Genomic DNA, 18,470 nt, shown 5'->3' on the forward strand with positions numbered 1-18,470 from the left:
CGTTCCATTTAATAGCATTTAGGGTTATCACTTTTATCAAAGGGATTGTGGCATTAAAGGACTCCTTGCAAGGTACATTTGTTTCTTCTTATGAGCAACCAGCTCTCCCTACGTGTGAGAAGGCTGCGTGCGTGCATGCACAACGTCCTCCCCAGTTTGTGCTTTTACGCTCCACTGCCCTGTGTCAATGCCACTTGGCACCGGCAGGACAAGGCCAGCAAAGCCCTGGTGTGGACAGCAGCTGACCCTCAAACTGCTGGAAGTAAATCCAGGCCACAGGCCTTCCCTGTGGGGACCTCTCAGTTCTTCTAGGAGCAGGCCCATGTACGCCTGGCAGGGTGCCTCCTCCAAATTCTCCCTTCCATGTACCCCTTCATCTCAGAGCTGCAGAGAAGGCTTGCGATACTTTCTACATGCAAGGCTTTGAGAGTCCAGCCCCTAAAGGCTGAGTGGGGGGGTGGAGACTCTGCCCCCTGCATTTCTGGGCCAGTTATTGCCTTTTCTCCTTCTCTCCTTCTTTCCACACCTTCTCCACAGCCCTAACTCGACATGACCTTAAACTCTGGCCTGTCTCTTCACACAGGACTCTGTCACCAGGGGACAGCCCCTGCAGAGAGGCAGTTACCTGACCTGACAGGCCTGGAGACTAGTAGCCAGAGGGGCCAGCCCATCCTACCACTCCTAGAAATAAATCCCGTTGTATTTGCATTTTAATTTTCCACATAAACAAAGGCCCAGAGTACTCGCTTGGGCAGCATCACTGGGTGAATTTAATTAGAAATGAAAAGTTTATAGGGCCCTCTTTAATGCGATTAATGCTCAGTTAACATTTATCACATTGGTATGCTGGAATCACCTTTTCTAAGCAGCCACTGGCCATGAAATGAGTTTCGCTCAACTTTGTTTGTACCCATCCTGGGAGGCCATCTCCTGAGGATTCTGCACGACCTTCCACTGTCTCCCTGGGCCAGCAGCCACTGGTCCCTAGAGCCAAGCCACAGGGAAGTGAGGGCAGGGGAAGAGCCCGAGGTTGTGCGGTGGGTGACAGGGCAGGGGCCAGAGTTAGGTGAGCACTGTTTGGAAGAGGCGCTGGGCCCAGGCGGGGACTGGGCGCTCAGCCCTGCTGCCTGGCTGGAAGGCTGCGGTGTCCCAACTCCAGGGCTCCCTCCCAGGGGCCGGCCGGTCAGTCGGGAGGCCGTCTGCCCTTCGTCTGCCCTTCGAGAGGCAGGGAACCCGAAGCCTGCATGAGCGCCTAGAGGAAGTGTGGTGTTCCCTATCTTATCAAATTCTCTTCACTCTTTAATTCACGTCTGCTGAGATTGGACTCCTGTCCTCAGCCAGCTAATCTGAGTAAGGAGGAGGAGGAGGAGGACGGAGGAGAAGGGGCAGGGATGGGATGCCCACTCAGCAGGTGATGGCAGGAGACCCCTGTGCTGGCCTCTGGCCCTGCCAAGCATGTGCTCACTTTGCAGACCCAGGTAAACACAGCAGAGAGACGGCTACCGGTTCTCGGGCGAGTGCTGTTTGCACACTCCCACCTCTGGCCACCACGCACAGCCTGACACACTCACCTCCTGCGGAGCAGATGCAAGCTGCTGTGTTTGCACCCCAGACACGCAAGTGCCCACAGGAGGCAGCGCTGGGACCCTGGTGGCCACGAGGTGGGCCTCACCCGCCGGCCCAGCACAGCACGTGTGGTTCTTTGCACTCTGTGCCCTCTGGATAAGTCACTCCCTGCTCCCAGCGAACAGGCCCTCTAGTGGGTAACAGGGGCTCTGGTCAAGAACCACACAGTCCCTTAAGCCAGAACCCAAACAGCAAGCTGACTCCTGAGCGCTCCCTGGGATGCCAGGGCCATCAGACAGCTTCCCAGGGCACGAAAGCCAGGCTGAGCTGACACCCCAGGCCACTACTCTAAGGCGGTCCTGCAGAGCCCTCCGAAACACACACACTACATTCCCCAGCTTCTGCCAGACAACACCGACAGGACCAGAGACTAGATGGAAGCTAGCAGGAGAGGAGGCAAGATGAGCATCCCTCCCTGACCATCTCTACGAGCCCTATGCCTGGTACTGCCCACAAGGCTCTTGGACTCCTCCAGCTTCCTTCTCCTCCCTGCCAGATACTGGCCGGGCAGCCAGGGCAGCAAACACTGGGGGCCCAGAGGGAGCACCATGATCGGGGAGTGTATCCCCAGTGCTGACTCCCTTGGCTTGCATTCTGGGGTCTCTCTGCACCCACCTTCTCTCCCAGTCCTCTCCCACCCTTTCCCTCTGATTTCTTGGCTCCACTGTGCCTTCCAGGTGAGTGTGCCCCTCTCTAGCCTGCTGCGGAGCTGCCTGTCCTGTCCTCTGGCTTCCCTGTTCCTGGGTCAGGGTGTAGAGAGACCACTGTGGTGGGCTGGACAGGGCCCAGGGCAGCCAGAGCCAGGGCTCCAGGTAGAGGGCTTGTAATTGGGGCCGCCCCCTTCTTCCGGCCTCTCTGCTGCTCCCTTCTCAGGCGTGCTGAGCTGACACAGCCCACCTCCCTGACCGACACTGCAGCTCAGAGGCCAGTGGCAGGGTTGTGCTCACGGGGCCCCGGCTGTCAGCATGTGGCCCTGAGGTTTTACCCCAGCGCCACTTCTCTGCCTTCACTGCCGTCTCAGAAATGCCCGTCTTCCTTCTCCCTGGCTGGTCTCCCACTTTCTCCTGTAGCCAACCAGGCTTCTCCTTGGGTGCCCAGCAGCCTAGACTCCAGCTGCCTGCGGCTCTGGCTCCCTCCGACCCCTTTCAAGACCTTGCAGGGTCCTAAAAGCCTTGGTCAGATAAGCAGGCTCCAACCTGCCATTGCAAGCTCTGTGGCTGCACACTCTGTACCCTGGCACATGCTCCAGTCCCTTCTCAGCTCCTCGCCCTCCTCACTCCTGCAGTCTGCATCCTCACCTCCCATCCGCTGCCCACGTGCATCTCACATGCCCCTCTCCTGGCCAAAGCGAGTTATACTCTCCTCTCTTCCCTGCTCCAGCAGCCTCTGGACTAAGGGGCTCAGACACTTACACGAAGGTTGCTCTGGCCTAATGCAGAGATCAGTGTGTCGAGTTACATAGATCAGGGGCTGTCGACCACTGGCCAAGACAGAATCAGGTCCAAAGCTGTGGTTTTTGCTGTTGGCAGGACTGGGGATTTAACCGAGGGCCTTCACACTGAGCTACATCCCCAGTCCTTTTTTATTTTGAGACAAGATCTTTCTGTCTTACTTGCCCAGGCTGGGCTCAGACTTGTGATCCTTCTGTCACAGTTGCTAAATATCATCTTCCTGTGTCAGTACCTGGAGGCTGGTCCTGCCCTCCAGCTCCTAGAGTCGTGCACCCCCTGCCAAGCCTCAGAGGCTTTCTCCTCATAGTCCTGTAGCCACAGTGTAGCCATCACTGCCCTTGGCAAACACCGGGCTGAGCTTTGGGCACCACTTTTCTTCCCTATCATAAACCCGAACCTGTCCAGAGTAGAATGCCGCCTGAGTCTCAGCCCCACCCTCTCTCTGAACACCAAATACCTTTTCATCCTACAGTCTTTCAGGACATGCAGGAGAGCGTCCTGCAGCTTCTGCAGGTAGAGGATGAGCTGTACATACTTTTTCCTTTTAGTGTAAGAACTGCAACCCCAGGTAGCCATAAGGGGGCACTGGGGATAGACCCGAGCACTTACAGGCAAAGCTGCAGCTAGAGCTGGGAGCAGGCCATGGGCCCCTCAACTAAGGAGTTCCTTTGTCAGTCCTGCTGAGAAGACTAGGAGGCATGAGCCTCAGTACATGTGGGCTCAGAGGGAGCCCCCTCTTCAGCTTTTGGGGGGGTTGATCTTCTGCATTAGTTACTACTATTACTGCTCTGTCTTCACACTGTAGTAGTCCAGCCCCCCAGCACATCCCATCACATCATCCCACAAGCACCACACCATTCCCCTAATGCTCCCCCAAACACTTGTTCCTACCGCTCAAACGTCCAGTGTTGCCTCTTACTCCCTGGGTCTGCTTTGCACAACCGCCCTGCACCTGTGCTGATCAGCGTTGGAAGCCACTGGACTCTGCCCTGGCCACAGGCACCCCAGTCTCCCTCAGCCCCCTGTTTCCCTTCTCCAGGGGCCACTCCTGCCTGGCCCCATCCCCACTTGGCCAATTCCCCTTGTGGCCCTCTATTGAACTGTTGTGTTGTCCATTTCCCAGTGACAAGGGCTCTGGTTACAGAGTTATTGATTGGTTTTCATGCAGACAGATGGGCCCTTCCCGGCTCCCATCAAAATCCCTGGCTGTATGGGCTGATTGTTGCTTCTTGGGGTATAGGATTGCACTGGAGACCACCCTCCATGCAGCCTCCTTTGCCCCGGCCATGGACGGAAATAAATGGAGGCAGCTTCAGCAATAATAAAAGCAATTGAGTAGGTTACCTGTGCAGACACAAGATTTATACCTCTTCATATTTAATGTGATTGTTTTATTGAGTTCTCTGAACAGTTGGGACACTATTTATTTTAGGGTTTCCCCCTCTCTTTTCTTCTTTGCAGGACCCTCAAAAATCCACCTGGAGTTCTGGTTAGGAACAGCCCCTCCTGTCTGCCTCTTCTTAAGAGCCACCAGCTTAGACAAGAACTCAGGGCCTCCAGCCAACTGCCCTCACCTGCAGGCCTTTGTGTGGTCTGGACACTTGTGAGCCAGCCACCAGGGAGACAGACCAGTGCAACCAACTGAGGAAACAGAAATAGACTTTTCAGGACGGCTATCCAGCTCATGGGAAAAAGGAAGACCAACAGTGTGCCTCCTGCCACGACGGGTGGCCCCAGGAGAGGGAGGCTCTGCCTGGGGAAGGACGTGCAAGGGACTGGGCAGAAACAGCTGAGAAGAAACTGCTGTTCGTGGGCCATGTCTGCTCAGCCCAGCGTCTGCAGGAACACACTCTGTCCTTCGGCCTCTCCCGTGGGCAGAGTCACTTGCTTCACCATCAGCCTGCCCTGGCTGCCCTGAGACCAAGCAGCTTCCGGGGTGCAGAGACGCGGCAGGCAAACCATTCCAGCCTCATGCCAAGCAGGTCCAAGAGTCAACCCAGGCAACATTCTAAACTGGAGATTCAGAGGAAAGAAAGAGACCCCAGTGCAGAACACACCTCAGCATCCCCACGGCTGGGCTGCAGGCTCTCCGCCCACCGGAAAGGCAATTACCTGACCGGCAGAGCACCACGACCCCGCTGCCAGACCTCTGACAAAGGCCAGAGGAAGACACGGGTGCACCGGGTGACACAGGCAGGAATTCTTTAACCCAGTGCCGCGGCTGCCACCTTCTTAAAGTCAGTGTCTCCCCAGTTAGGAGAAGGAATGTGGCCACCTGGAACTTTGCAGGCTAAGGGAGAGGATCGGTGGATGGTGATCAGTGAGCAGCAGGCCCTGGAAGGGTCCCTTCCAGAGATCCGAGGACAGGCAGCATAGGGTGGGCTCAAAAGTCCGAAGGTGATGCTTATACCATCAGCTCATCCCCGGGCATCCTTGGGGGGTCTTCGGTAACCCTAGACTTTTCAGGAGTTTGTGCTCCCTTCTCAAAGGACTCCGAAAGATCCTGCACATACTCAGGAAAAGCCTTCCTGCATAGTCAGTTTCTCAGCCACTTCACTAGGAGACTTGTCCCCCTTTTGGCAGCACGAATCCCCCCTCCCCTGGCCATTCCCACACCAAGTTCAATCTGGAGACACCTGTTTATAAACACCTGCCCGCCACCTGCACCAGTGCACAAGCTGAAGAACCAGCAACTCTAAACTCCAAGATCAGCAACCCAATATTTAGAAGGATTCAGATAAATTCCACGTGCTAAGCAACACAGTCAGTTCTTGGGATTCCGGACATAGACTCTGGGTGTGGAGAGGCTTCCTGACCTGCTCCTTTGGCCAAGAGAGGCAGTTCTACCGGTAGGAGGATTTGCTAATGAGAATGCAGTTTGGTTGGCCAAGCCTTTATCTCGACAGGATCAGAGAGTGCCAAAACCATTTTAAAGCATGAAAAGCAATTTAGTTTATAGCCATAACAGCATATTTCAAGTGCGCGACAGCATCTGTTTTGAGGAGGGGAGGATGAAAAACCTTTGGCTCAGGTGGGTGACGCGTGTGGACTTCCTCTCTTGCCAGTGCAGGCTCCTGCCACCAAGACTCCTCACTGTCAGGAGGGACCCAACACCTCAAGAACCAGAACCGTAAAGCTCAGCACTTAGGACTCCCTGTTTCCCGATGCAGCACACTTTCTGCATAGGGGAAAATCTCTAGGAGAATTTTCAAAACTGAGGGAGAGCCAAATTCTTGACATAACAGGCTATGCCCCTTAGATGGGCGTGAAGGTGAAGCAATGCATCCCAGATAAACCATTCCTTTCAGAACAGAGCACCCACAGCAAGGACACTAAGGATGGGGTGCCAGAGGCATCCCAGTAGCCCTCTGAGAAGCTCCCCAAAGTTTTTCCAAAAATGACCCAAAGTGAAATTGAGAACAGCACAACTGTGCCTTGCTGACCAAGCCCTGAAGCCTAACCACAGGCCCAGGGTCCTCTCCAAAGGCAGCAGCGCCTGCCCACAGACGGCGACTTCTCCACGTCCCAGGGAGGCCTCTGTGCGCGCAGGGAGATTCTGCAGCTACCGGTGTCACCAGGCTGCTCTTCCCCCTGCTCATCTTCTGGGCAGCCCACTTGGCTGCTTCCCCCCAGCTCGGTGTGTGTGGGGGGGTGTGTGCAACTCAAGACCTCTGGAGCTTGATCCCAGGGCTACCGAGTCCTGCTCTCCTGGCCTTTCTGGATAGCATATCCCCAAACTTGTGCCTAGGCCAGCTTCCCCAAACCTCTCCGTCCTTGAGGGGGTCTTGGGGAAAGAGAATGGAGGTTGCTAGGCAGGGCCCTGCACTGGCTTTGCGCTCCCCTCTGCACTCCACTCAGAACAAGTCGTCTGGACTTACGAATGGCTTGGTGCCTTCCAGGGCTGCCAAGTCCCATCTCGAGTGCTCTGCCAAACAGCACCACCCAGTTCGGCACACTGCTCCTCAGCCAAGCCCCTCTTGGCCCCAGACGCTCCCCTCACATGACCTCAATCTAGCTCCCGGCCAGGACCAGCAGCCAGGCGAGAGGCACGGTCCTCAACGGTTCAGGAAGCAAGGCTCTCCTTCCCTTTCCCTTCCTAACTGCCGTGCCTGCCCCAGCCTCCTCTCTTTTAAATACAAAGCACTTACTCCTCTCCCAAACCAGAATGTTTCTCCAGCTCCTTGGGAAGGTGTCTGAATGTCAAACTGACATGTTTTCAATAGGTGGCTGAGCCAGACCCAGGGAGCTGGAGGGGTTTGGAGGGTGTATAATTAGCTGATCAGTATTATGTTACCCTCTTCATAACTGAATAACCATTTTAATACAGATGGCACACACTGGGATAATTTCTGGGGTCGCCTCACAGTACGTTACAGCACAAGTGTGGCAGAGGGAATCTTCTTTAGCCAAGGTCCATTCTACCAGCTAATCTCACCTGCTGTTTTCAGGATGATTTGGGATAATTCCATATCATTTGCAAAATACTTTTTTAAAAAAACCCGTGATAGGTGATGCCGATTTCAGAAAAAAGTACCGTCTGAATTATTGGTTGTCCTGATTATAAGAAGCCGTGAAGAGTGCAAAACATAATGGTATAAACGTAGTCCTTTTCTTGCTTAGGGTACTTTAAAGTGGGGGCCTGGCTCTGACAGGCGTCTGTGCGCAACTCTCAGGTTACACAGTTCTGCAATTATGAAGCCAGCCTGAATTCTGAGTTTGCCTTTTGCTTGTGTGCTCTGTAGCCACCCCAGAGAAGCGTGTTGGCACACTGTCAGGGTGCACGTGCACGGAGGTGACCATGGGTTCCAGAGGGCATGATGGAGTCCTCTGGGGACCTGTCTATATGTCCAGCTGACTCTGGCCGGTGTCACCCCACATGCTTGAACGTGTCACCCTCAAAAAGCCTGCATTCTCCACCGGCACCTGAGGTGTGTGGGAGCAGCCCGCACCACTCATGCCCAGGCTCAGTTCTCCCTCCCTGCCTGGCACCCCTCTCCTTGCCCACTCCTCTGCTCCCTGCCAATTGCTGGCTGGTGTTTGGCATTTGCTCCAGAGGCCTGGATGCCAGTGCTTCCAGACCGGAAATTTGTTTGGAGCTGGCTAGCGAGACCTGGGCTCCTGGGAGGCAAGCTTCGTGGGAGTGGCAAGGGAGCCAGGACCAGAGGCTGGCCCCGGGGACAGGCACACACCTTTAGAAAGGGAAGTCTGTTTGGAGGTGATGGATAGACACTGGTCATTTTAAAGGCTTCACTACGGGCTGTGGTTCGTACTCTTGGAGTCTTAATTACCACAAACATTTGGATTCATTTCCAGGACGCCAGCGGGGCGAAGCCTGGCAGGGAATACCCAGCTCTGAACTGCAGACAGTCCTGTCTGTCCGTCTCTCTCTCTGCCTTATAGGTGCCCTCTCCCTGCCAAAGCACGTCAGACTGGGAGCTGGAAGAAGGCCAGAGCCTACGCCTGGGGAGACCTCCAGGACGCAGGAGCCAGGAGCTGAGTCCTGCTGACCAGGCCCAGGGAGCTTGCTCACCTGTTGATGGAAGAGACGCTGGGCACTGTGTCATTGTCGCAGATGCCCTCAGCCAGGAGCCGGTCACGGATCTCCCAGGCGAACATGGTTGGGTTCTGCCGCTTGTATTCAGCAATCTTGTCCACCACTTTGGGCGTTGCCACTTTGGGCTTCGAGCCACCGATCACTCCAGGCTTGATGCTGCCAGTCTCATAGTACCTGTGCCGGGGAGCCGCGGGGTCAGCAGGAAGCAGGTGGCAGGCGTTGGGTGGGGGGGCTGCAGGCTGCAAAGCCGCTGAGCCACTCTCCCGCCCTCTGCCTGAAGCAGCAACATGGAGGGGAAAGGCCCAGTGTGGCCCAGCAGACTTCCAGAGAGAGCTTGGTGAAAATGAGGGATGTCAAGGAGGATGCCGTGAGAGACAGTCACACCAGGGGCTGGGCGCACACCTGTCTTCAGAGCATGAGCCCCTGGAGTGAAAACCTGGGACTGAAACATCACCTCTGGCCCTTTCTTACTGCATGCAGGGGTCCCCTGCGGGAACCAGGCCCCTCCTTCTGCCTGCCCAGCCGGCTTCTTCTTCTGGTGGGGTCTGCTTTCACACCCCACCCACCCACTCCTCTGACCACTACCACATTAACTTGCTGACAGAGAGTCCTTTCCCTTCTGACGCCAGGAATGGGGCTGCCTCCCCTCAAGGGCCCTGGAGCAGGGCAGGCACTGGGGGACCCTGCTCCTCAAGTGAGTGCCCTTCCCAAATGCAGGAGCTGTCTGGATCCCTGGTGCTGGGAAACCTCTCTCTCTCTCCCACCCAGAACCTCAACTTCTAGCCAAGTCCTCAGCTGGGGAAGGAGACGGGGTGTCTCCCCATGGCTCCAGCCCTCACCTGCCCAGGATTTTGCTGACACAGCCGTGGCTGACCCGCAGCTGCCTGGAGATGTCGCAGGGCCGCACACCCTGGTGGGCCAGCTCCACGATGCGCTGCCTCACCACGTCAGGCAGGGGCCGGCCATTCACAAACACCCCCCCGAGCTGGTTCACACCCCCGTGCCCTGCTGGGGAGAGACAAGAAAAAGACAGCGCCCCACACACAGCAGGGACCGGCCATTAGTCAGGGTCGGAAGCCCGTGCAAGGGAGCAGGCAGGGACTGGCGGAAATGGTGGCAGGCAGATAGATCAGTGCTGGAAGGTCAGGGTTTGGAACCCGCCAGGTAGAGACTCAGGCACAGGTGAGGGCGGAGGGATGGGAAAGAACGACAGCGAGACCCTTCGAACATGTGGGAGAAAGTGAGGGACTGGTGGAGAGGTCTGGGGAGAAAAGAAGGGAGCGGGAGAAAACAGCCAGGGGGACTCAGTGCTAGTGGACTGAACGCAGGGGAGAGGAGAGAGAGCTGGGGTGGGGACGGTGCGGGCTGACTGCCGCCAGGGCGGGCTGGGGTGCCAGGCTGGGAGCCTCACGGCTTTGGGGTCCTGGCCACCTGACTGCTCAGCCCAGCCCCAGCGCTGCGGGGCTGTCACACACACTCTAGCTCCACACCTCATCCTTTGTGTTTATTTCCAGGCATTATCGCACTGCCTCTGTCCCCGTGTTTTGTTTCTTCGATTTGGTTTGATCAGGAGTTTTTCTTTCCTTGACCTTTCCTATCGTTAGATATTCGGGACCCACGTTTCCCTCTCGCCTCCCCAGGGTCTAAAGTGGGGGAAAGGCCCGGTGGGGAGGGAAAAGCTGAAAAGCGAGCCAGGATCTGCTCCGCGCCCCCGCTCCCAGAGACCCAGGCGGAGACCCAGGCGGCTCCCGCTGCAGCCGAAAAGAGCGCGGGCTGCTCCGTTCGCCGCCGCGACGGCCCGGTTCGCGGCCCGCCCAGGTCCCGGCCCAGCCTCCCGGCCCGGCCCGGGAAGCGACCTGTGCAGCCGGCCCGCGGCAGTTCGAGTCTCTCCAGGCGCCCGGAAAACCGAGCACCAGGGCGCTGCTGCCCGCACGGGGAGCGCCGGTTCCTCTCCGTGCCCGCCGGGCTCCCGACCTCGGAGCGGAGGCGGCGCCGGGTGCCAGGCCCGAGCCGCGGCCCGGGGCCCTGTTCTCCCCGGCCTGCAGCAGCCTGGGAAGCCTGCTTCCCGAGGCCGGGCCGCCTCCGCAGCCTCAAAGCGGTGCAAGCGCAGGCCAGGCGCCGAGTCAGGCGCGACCTGCAGCCCCAGGGTTCGGAGAAAGCGGGACACCGCGCTCCCTCGGCGTCTCCGGCCCCTTCTGAGGGACCGGAGCGAGCGGGGACCAGGGCAGCGGCTCCGAGCTGCCGCGGGAGCCGGGACCTGCTTTACCCCACCGGCTCCCCGCGGTGGCCCCTCCGCCCGCTCCCCTGCGTCCTAACCTCGACCATCAATAATTCAGGCCCGGGAGAACTCGCTTTACCGGGACGAAAAGGCGGCAGCTGCGGGCAGATTGAAGATGAATAATTCAGCCTCCCCGGGCTCGGGCCCAGCCCTTCGGCCCCAACCTAGGGGGTGGGGATGCGCGGGGGCCGGGGTCCAGGGCCTCGCTGCCGCCGGCCTCGCTCCCCTCGGCTTTCGCAGCGGCTCCCGCGGGCGCCTGCCTTCGGCGGCCCAGGCACAGTCGCGGGAACGCGGGAGCCGGTACCGGGCCGCGAGGCAGGCGACTGAGCGAGGACGGCGCGCGCACCGGTTCCGCTCCCTCCGAAGGGAGCGAGGCTTCCCGCGAGGTTCGCGGCGGCCCGAGGCCCCGGCCGGCTTGGGCTTCCTGCGCTTGGACCTTATCTACGGAAACACGCTCGTGGTAGTTTTTAAAGGCCCCCGAAAAGCTAGATGTGGACAAATACACAGCTTCTCCCTCCCTGCGCTCTGGTTTTAAGCACAGATCCAAGCCAGGTCTAAAAAGTTTCCTTGAGAAAAGTTACAAAATAATCCTTAATTATTTGTTTCTCTTTTTTCTTTTCCTTTCTTTTTTTTTTTGGTTTGGTGCTGGGGATCGAACTCGGGTCCTTGTGCTTGCGAGGCAGGCGGCGGAACCACTGAGCTGAATCCCCGGCCCCCTTATTAATTTACAGAGAGAAAGGGATTTCTGCTTAGAATCCCATTTGTCTTCTTTTAAAGCACCTGCTGAAAATCTCACAAATAGTTTTTCAAGCTTAAGAATTAACTAACATGAATGAGACAAATTCAAATTGAATTAAAATAATTCCTTTTCCTGTTTCCTCTCTGCCCTTCTCTTTTTTCTGTAAAACCCTTTCCATTCCCTTTCTTTGATTTCTTTCCCCTTGCTTTGATCTTCCCTTGCTCCCTAGTGTTGGCGTTTGCGTTTCTTTTGTTCTTCCCCCTCATTTTTCTGCTCCTTGCTGACCTGGCCAGGGGCTGGCTCCCCAGTCCTCTGCGGGCACGGGAGGTGGCGGGGAGCCTGCCGGATGGGGCTGGGGCGAGCGCACAGCTGCCTCTGCCCGGGCGGCCTGGGGCTGCTCTGCTCGCCGCCTGCCCGACTTCATTTCTCCTCAGAACCCCTCTGTTTGTAGAGCACCTCTCAGGGCAGAGGCAGGGAAAGAGGACCGCTACATCCTGCCAACCCCGGAGCCTCAACTCAAGGGAAGGGAAGGGGAGGCAGGGGAGGGGGAAACGTTTCAAAGCAGCCCTCGAGAAGCCCTGACCGGGATGGAAGGCGGAGACGCCGAGAGCTCAGGCTCCGAGGGGCAGCCCGCCCGCCAGCTGTCCTCAGCCTGAGGGTGCCCAGCCTGGGAGTCTCCTCTTGGACACCCACAACTCTAAGTTTGAGAAAGCTGAGATGTGGGGAGGGAGGAGAGGAGAGGAGAGGAGCGCCACAGAACACCCGGAGCACTGTGTGCCAAACACGCATCCTCCAGCCGGGCAAAGGCCGGCTAGGGCTGGGCGGCGGGCCCGGCGAGCTGCGGACCCGAGACCGAGAAGCAGCAGTGCTCGGAGCGAGGTAGGCGACCGGCACAGGCAGATAGCAAGGCAGACAGCGATGGGCCAGGGTGACCGAAGGCGGGAGGGACAGAGGCTGAAGGCTTCGGATCGCCAGGCGGGGGAAGAGGCAGAGGAGAGGGGCGGGGGAAGCCGGCGTGGCCTCCGGGACGGACCCCGCGCGGGGCGGGGGCGGACCGCACCGGGCCTGAGCCGGGCGGAGAGGGCCGGGGGCCGGGCGCGGTACTCACGGTGCATCGCGGAGAAGGGGTCGGCCTTGCAGTGCATGTCCATGGGGAGGCAGAGGAGCGGGAGCAGCGCGGCCGCCGCCGCCGTGTCGCCTCGCAAACTCAACTTCAGGACTTGAGGAGAAAAGGGAGGGACGGTGGGAGGCGGGTGAGCGGGCGCCCGGCTGCTGCTGCCACCTCCCACCTTCGGGGCGCGGGCGGGCGGTCAGCAGGGCCGGCACCGGGGGCGCATGGCCAAGGCGGCGTCCCGCTCGGCGCCCCCAGACCCCGTCCTCCGAGGCGTCGGTCGGAGCGGGCGCCGGGGGGAGCGCGGCGAGTTGGCGAAGTTGGGCAGCGGCGGCCCGGCCGACCCCGCCGGGAAGGGCAGCGCGGCGGGCCCCAGGTGGGCTGCGGCTGCGAGGAGCCTCGGCCGGAGACTGCAGCCGCGGCTCCCGGCGCGAGCCTCTCTAAAAGCTGCAGAGCCTCCAGACCCCCTCCCCGCGCCGGAGATGGATGACTTGTCAGACAAAGGCAATAGATTCCACCACTCTGTGATTCGCCAGCGCCCGGCCGCGGCGAGGAGGCCCGCGCCTGTCACTCGGGGCGCGGGGGCGCGGGGCGGGGGGGCGCGGCGGGCGGAGGCCGGGCCGGGGTGGAAACTGCGCCGAGCGGCGAAACTCGCCGAGGAGATGAGCGTTGGATGAGGATGAAGGGCGGCCGGGCTGATGACTATCCGGCGGCGCGGAGGACCGGCCCGGTCTGCGCCCCGCGTCCTGCCTGCCCGGCGCCGAGCCCCACTGCTCCAGGCTCGCCCTTTCCCGCTCTCCGCTGCTCCCTTTTCGGCTTCCTCCTCCTGCCTTCCGTCCACGCGCTCCCGGCCACCGGGGCAAAACGCCCGGCAGGTCTTCCCCTCCGCTCCCGTCCTGCGCGCCCTGGCCCGCGCCCACCCGGTCCGGGCGTCCGGAGCGCCTGCCCCAGACCCGGGCCGAGACCCCAGCGCGGACCCACCTGCTTCGGCGGGGCCCGACCGACGGCGGAGCGCGCGCCCGCCCACCCGGGGACTCGGCTCCGGGACCCTCTGGAGCGGGAGGGAGCGGGGCGGCGCGAGCAGAGGATGCGGGACACCGAGGCCGCTTCCCGGCTGGGAAGAAGAGCCGCCGAGCGCCGCACGCCACGCCGGCCTGGCCCCACTGCTGGCTGCTGGCGGAGCCGCCAGCCCGGCCTCCGCAGCCCTCGCGCGGCAGGAGAAGCCCTTTGTCTCCTAACTGGTTAAGTACAGAATATCCGGGAGATCTTTATGAAATATTTTCCCTCGTCTCATAAATCATCTTGGCACTTCAGCTGATGTTTTAACTCTCTCTCTCCCTCCTTCACTCCCTCCCCCTTCCCTGGGTCTGCGAAAGGGCGGCTGGGCGAAGCCCGCGCTGGGCTTCCTCGGCCCGGTCAGCAGTCCTGGCAACGCGGGGTGAAGGCCTCGGACTTATGCTCCGGACCCGGCCGAAGCCTAGCAGCACCCAGGGTGGGACACACCTGCCTGGCTCTGCCAGGTGCGGCCTGACGCTCGCCGGGCGTCCCGAGCCGTTCTCGGGCACCCTTCCTCCTGGATAGGTCCCGGCCGGGCTCAGCCCCCAGGTTTCTGAGCGTCTCACTGCTTAGGAGGCCGGGTCCACTGAGTTCAGAGCATTCGCTCTCCCTCCGGGATCGTCCTGAGCCCGACCCGCCTGAGCCGCCCGTAAAGTAACTTCTAGGAAGAACACAAAACAACTCCCCACCTGCGCCCCTCGCGCGCTCGCCTCCGCTTCCCCTGGGTGTCGAGCAGATTCCCCTGGGCGGGAGGTTGGAGGTGCTGGGTGCTGCGGAAGGTCAGTCGCTTCCTCTCAAGGCCTGCAGGTGGCGCTCCCGGGTTTGCTTTGCCCTCGCAGCCCCCACGAACACGCACTAACTTCATGCGGGGAGCCAAAGAGGAAGAGTTCTGCAGCCTAACGGGAACAGCTAAAGACGGTGGGACTTTCAGGTGGTTTCAGCTGGCGCAGCCTTGGGCTTTCTTCGGGAAGGTAATTAACGCAGAATCTCAAGTAGGGGCATGGAAGAAGGGTCCTTATCTGAAGGGAGCTCACAACTAAAGGAGGAGGAAGCCCTGTCCCAAGTCTCCACATGTTGGTGATCCTGCAAATTAAGTCTGAGCTATTGGAAGAACAGCCTGAGTAGAATCTCCCTCTTCACACATACATTCAGGTTTTCCTAGAACTCGACAGATACATCCCTACATTACACCTACTACGGCATGTGTGCTTGGACAACAGGCATGTTCACATATCGAGCCAGAGAGCTTTTTCACATTTTGTAAAAGAGGGGACTGACTAGTGCACACGTGTGCTGCAAGTTGTGCTTACACACCTAGTGTCGTACATACTACTCAGCAGTGAGACTCTTCTGTGATAGTCCAGTTCCAGAGTGAGTCACCCCCAGGGCGCGGGGAGGGACACTCACTCAACCCTCCTGCAGGGCCAGCCCTTCCTGGTCTGTGGAGTGGAGGAGCAGTACTCCCTGGTAATTTGGAAGCCCTGTTAGCCAAGCTCTGCCTTTTCCCAGGACTCCAGGAGGAAGGGCTGGCCTGCAGGTTTCTCTGCACTCACTGGCATGTCCCTCTGACTCCCCCTTTCCTGTTCTTCCTTTTCTTCTTCTATAGAGTTTAGCAAAAAGGGGGGGGGAGGCAAGAAAAAAAGGAAGAAAGAAGAGGAAAAGAAAGAGAAAAAAGAAAACAACCCAACCCCAAACACAACCCCGGCTCCGACCTGTCAGGGTTGGTTGCTTTTCCGTCTGCCTCTAAATGAACCTTTTCTCTCTGGCGTTTTCAAAGCGGCCCTTCCACCCTCCAACCTAGGGGCATTTACACTTCAAACAAGGTTCCCGCCTCCCTGCGGAAATTTAAAGGCAAATAAACTTTTGGGGAGTTGCTCTGATACCCATCTCGGGATTTGCTTCATTAGCCGCCTCTGTGCATCTGATCTGCCCAATAAATCTTCCTGTGGATCTCGGCTCCTTCGCCTTCCCTGCCAGCTCGCCTGGCGCCTGAAGGCCCCCCCCCTCCGCCGGCTGTGCGTGCCTGTTATGCCTGGGTGTAGGTGTAAGTGGGGGTTCTCTCAAGTGTAATGGCAGGTGTGACTCCCAGTTCCAGGTCTCCACGCATTTCTGGGCGGACTGCAGCGAAGGGCTGTGTGCACCATCTTCAGCCTGGCTTCTGCCTACTCCTCCCGCCACTCTTGCTCATTTTCCCTTTTGCCACTCACTGGCCCAGCACTTTCTGCTCCAGCTGGGAAAGGCAGAGATGTGGCCGCCTCCCCTCGGGCCCGCAGGGCTCTGATCCCGGCCCAGGCGTGCTGGCTCTAGTGGTTTGGAAAGGTGGCTGGGCTGCCCGGGCTTGTGGAGCACCCCAGCCGGGCTCCCCTTCCTGTGGCCTGGGCCCGCCTTCCACCTGCCACCTCCCAGGAGTATCGAGGAGAGCAGGGCTGGCTCTGAGAAAGGGGATTAGAAATTCTGAAAGTAAATGTATCTCCCCAGGAAATGCTCCCCACAGTGCAGACCAAATTAAACCCATTAAAGTGGGGGAGCTGTTTAGAATCAAGGGGGGAAAAGCTAGTCCCGAGGAAAAGAAGCAGGGACAGAGGGAAGAGACTAGGGTAGAGCTGAGCAGCTGCTTCAGAGCCCGTCTCCGTAGCTGCATTATTCCCAGTCTCTGAAGTGCCCAAAGTTCCTCAGACAGCTCCAGCTCCAGGGCGGACCCCGCAGCCCACTCTCCCTGCGGTCCAGGTGTATCCCGGAGCGAACCCCCTCGTGCCCAGTCCCTGGGCCATCGACCCGCCCCTCCTCCCCCGGCTCTGCACCACCCCTCCCCCTGCCTAGCCTCTGGTCATGTTGGAGGATGGCTTTTTTTCCTTTCTTTTTTTTTGGAAGAGCTTCTGGTACAATATGGAGCTCCACGGGCTGCAATTTCACACTCCACAGCACATTCCCCCTAAAGCTACTTTCTGTTTTTTTATCTAAGACCCCCTAATTTCTGCTTCCTCACCCATCTCCCTTGCTCCCTCCCTCCCTCCCTCCCTCCCTCCTGCTCTCTTCTTTTCTGGCTTTTGTTCCCAATATTTGGGCACCCCGCGTGAAGCCCAGGGGACCTGACTCCCGCCGCCCCAGTCACTGGGTCTGCTGCTCCAGCTCTGCCAGCGCCAGCGTAGTGCTGGGCCTTTATCCTCTTTGGCCCCTCCTCCCTAAAGCACAAGAGGTCCTTGCAACCTGCCCAGCTCTTCCTGGCCCCTCTGAGGGGCTAAGACAATGCACGACACTTGGCCACCAAAGGGGCTGCTTTGTGGCACAGGTCAGCCAGGTGGCTGCTGACTGTGGGCTGCTGGACTAGGGATTGAAGAAACAAGCAAGCCAAGAGAAATAGGTCTGGCAGGCTCTCAGGGTAGACCAGAGGGGGAGGCCGGCATGAGAGAGGCCCTGGTGCTCCTCCATCAGACCTGGACACAGCCTGCCCCCCTTCACCAGACTCCCACGGACTTCTGCACAGCTCAAGGGGCCATTCATCCCCCAGGCCACAGGAAGGAGGAGTGGCCACTGCCTTCATAGCTCCTTTGCTTCTTTAGGCCTCAATTTTCTCACCTGTACAATGGGGATCATTATATCTGTCTTGTCTACGGCTGGCATTTGAGTCCTTGGCCTTCCAGAAGGGAAGGGAGGGAACTGAGTGCTTGGGGAGGCCAGGGCAGGTGTGTTGTTCTTCATCCAAGGCCATACTGGAGGCCCAGCACCTTCCCGAGTTCCTCCCTTTAAGACGTTTCCCGTTCAGTCCAACCATACCTCACCCTATGTGGGTTCCTCTCCGCTCCATCTCTCAGGCTGCTCCGCAGGCCCATTTCCTGCCCTCCTCCCGACCGGCTCAGCGGGCTGCAGGATCAGTTACCCCCACCCCCAGCCAGGTTAACTGCGGCCTCAGGCGCGGCCCTCCAGCCAGTCTGCAAAACCCTGGGAGGAGCTGGTCCAGTGGCAGAGACTTGGGGAAGGAAATCCTGTCCCGTCCAGTCCCAAATAATGAGTTGGTCCAGGACGTACGGTCAACTTCCCAAGCCAGCTCGAGGATGAGGCGGTGGGGAGAGCCGCTCCAGAGGGGCGGCAGAGAGCAGTGAGGAGGGGAGGAAGCGGGACGTGAACCGCGCAGAGGGGACTGGGAGCTCGTCACTGCGAGGCCCCAAGAAGCTGGTTTGGGCTGCGCCGAAGTCTGCGCCCGCCTCTCCAGGCCCAGAGAGAGCAGGGTGGGGCTGAGGGTCGGAGGGGAAGAAATGATTAACCCTCTGCTCAGCCAGGCCGAGGCCTGACGGCCGTGGCCCAGGAATACAGTGCGGCCCGCCAGGGCTTCCGGGCACTGCCCGCCACGGCCACTGCGGAGGGAGGGGCGGCCGAGGGGAACGCAGTGTGGGGCCGGGAACCAGCTCCAGACGCCTGAGAAGCAGGGAGAGCCACGCAGCCACAGCCTGCACGCGGGGCCGGCCGGGGGGCTGGGGCGGCGCCGCTCGCTCGTCAGCGCCCGCCGAGGAGGAGGTGGAGAGGGGCGAGGCCGGGTGTCCCCCCAGTTCCGACAGACGCCAAATCCGCGGCCTCGGACCCGTCCGCGCCCGCCCTTCCCCCTCCCCAGCAGCTGTGCATGCGAGGAGCGGCGGACAGCGCACCAGAGCTCGGAGCGG

General features: G+C 59.4%; 1 protein-coding gene and 1 long non-coding RNA gene across 7 annotated transcripts in view; one reads left to right on the forward strand and one right to left on the reverse strand.

The window, feature by feature from the left end:
• The window catches only part of Pax2 (paired box 2), a 78,394-nt gene that overhangs the window by 56,561 nt on the left and 3,363 nt on the right, over window positions 1–18,470 (reverse strand). For 2 of the 6 annotated variants that reach the window (XM_087185838.1, XM_013066113.3), the window contains exons 2-4: window positions 12,757–12,867; window positions 9,471–9,636; window positions 8,608–8,805 (exon numbers count right to left, since the gene is read on the reverse strand). In XM_087185838.1, the coding sequence (XP_087041964.1) occupies window positions 8,608–8,805; window positions 9,471–9,636; window positions 12,757–12,867 (475 nt within the window). Of the gene's footprint in view, window positions 1–8,607; window positions 8,806–9,470; window positions 9,640–12,756; window positions 12,868–14,504; window positions 14,681–18,470 lie in introns of those variants that run through there. The other 4 variants (XM_087185837.1, XM_087185840.1, XM_087185841.1 and 1 more) reach the window with 3 other exon arrangements.
• Window positions 14,619–15,695, forward strand: LOC110346017 (uncharacterized). The gene is made up of 2 exons (XR_002389779.2): window positions 14,619–14,786; window positions 15,422–15,695. It is a non-coding gene; the product is annotated as an uncharacterized LOC110346017 (long non-coding RNA).

The sequence above is a fragment of the Heterocephalus glaber genome, unplaced genomic scaffold (assembly GCF_053883595.1).
Source record: "Heterocephalus glaber isolate CG9 unplaced genomic scaffold, H.glaber_assembly_v1.0 deba00001498, whole genome shotgun sequence".
Taxonomy (NCBI): Eukaryota; Metazoa; Chordata; class Mammalia; order Rodentia; family Bathyergidae; genus Heterocephalus; species Heterocephalus glaber.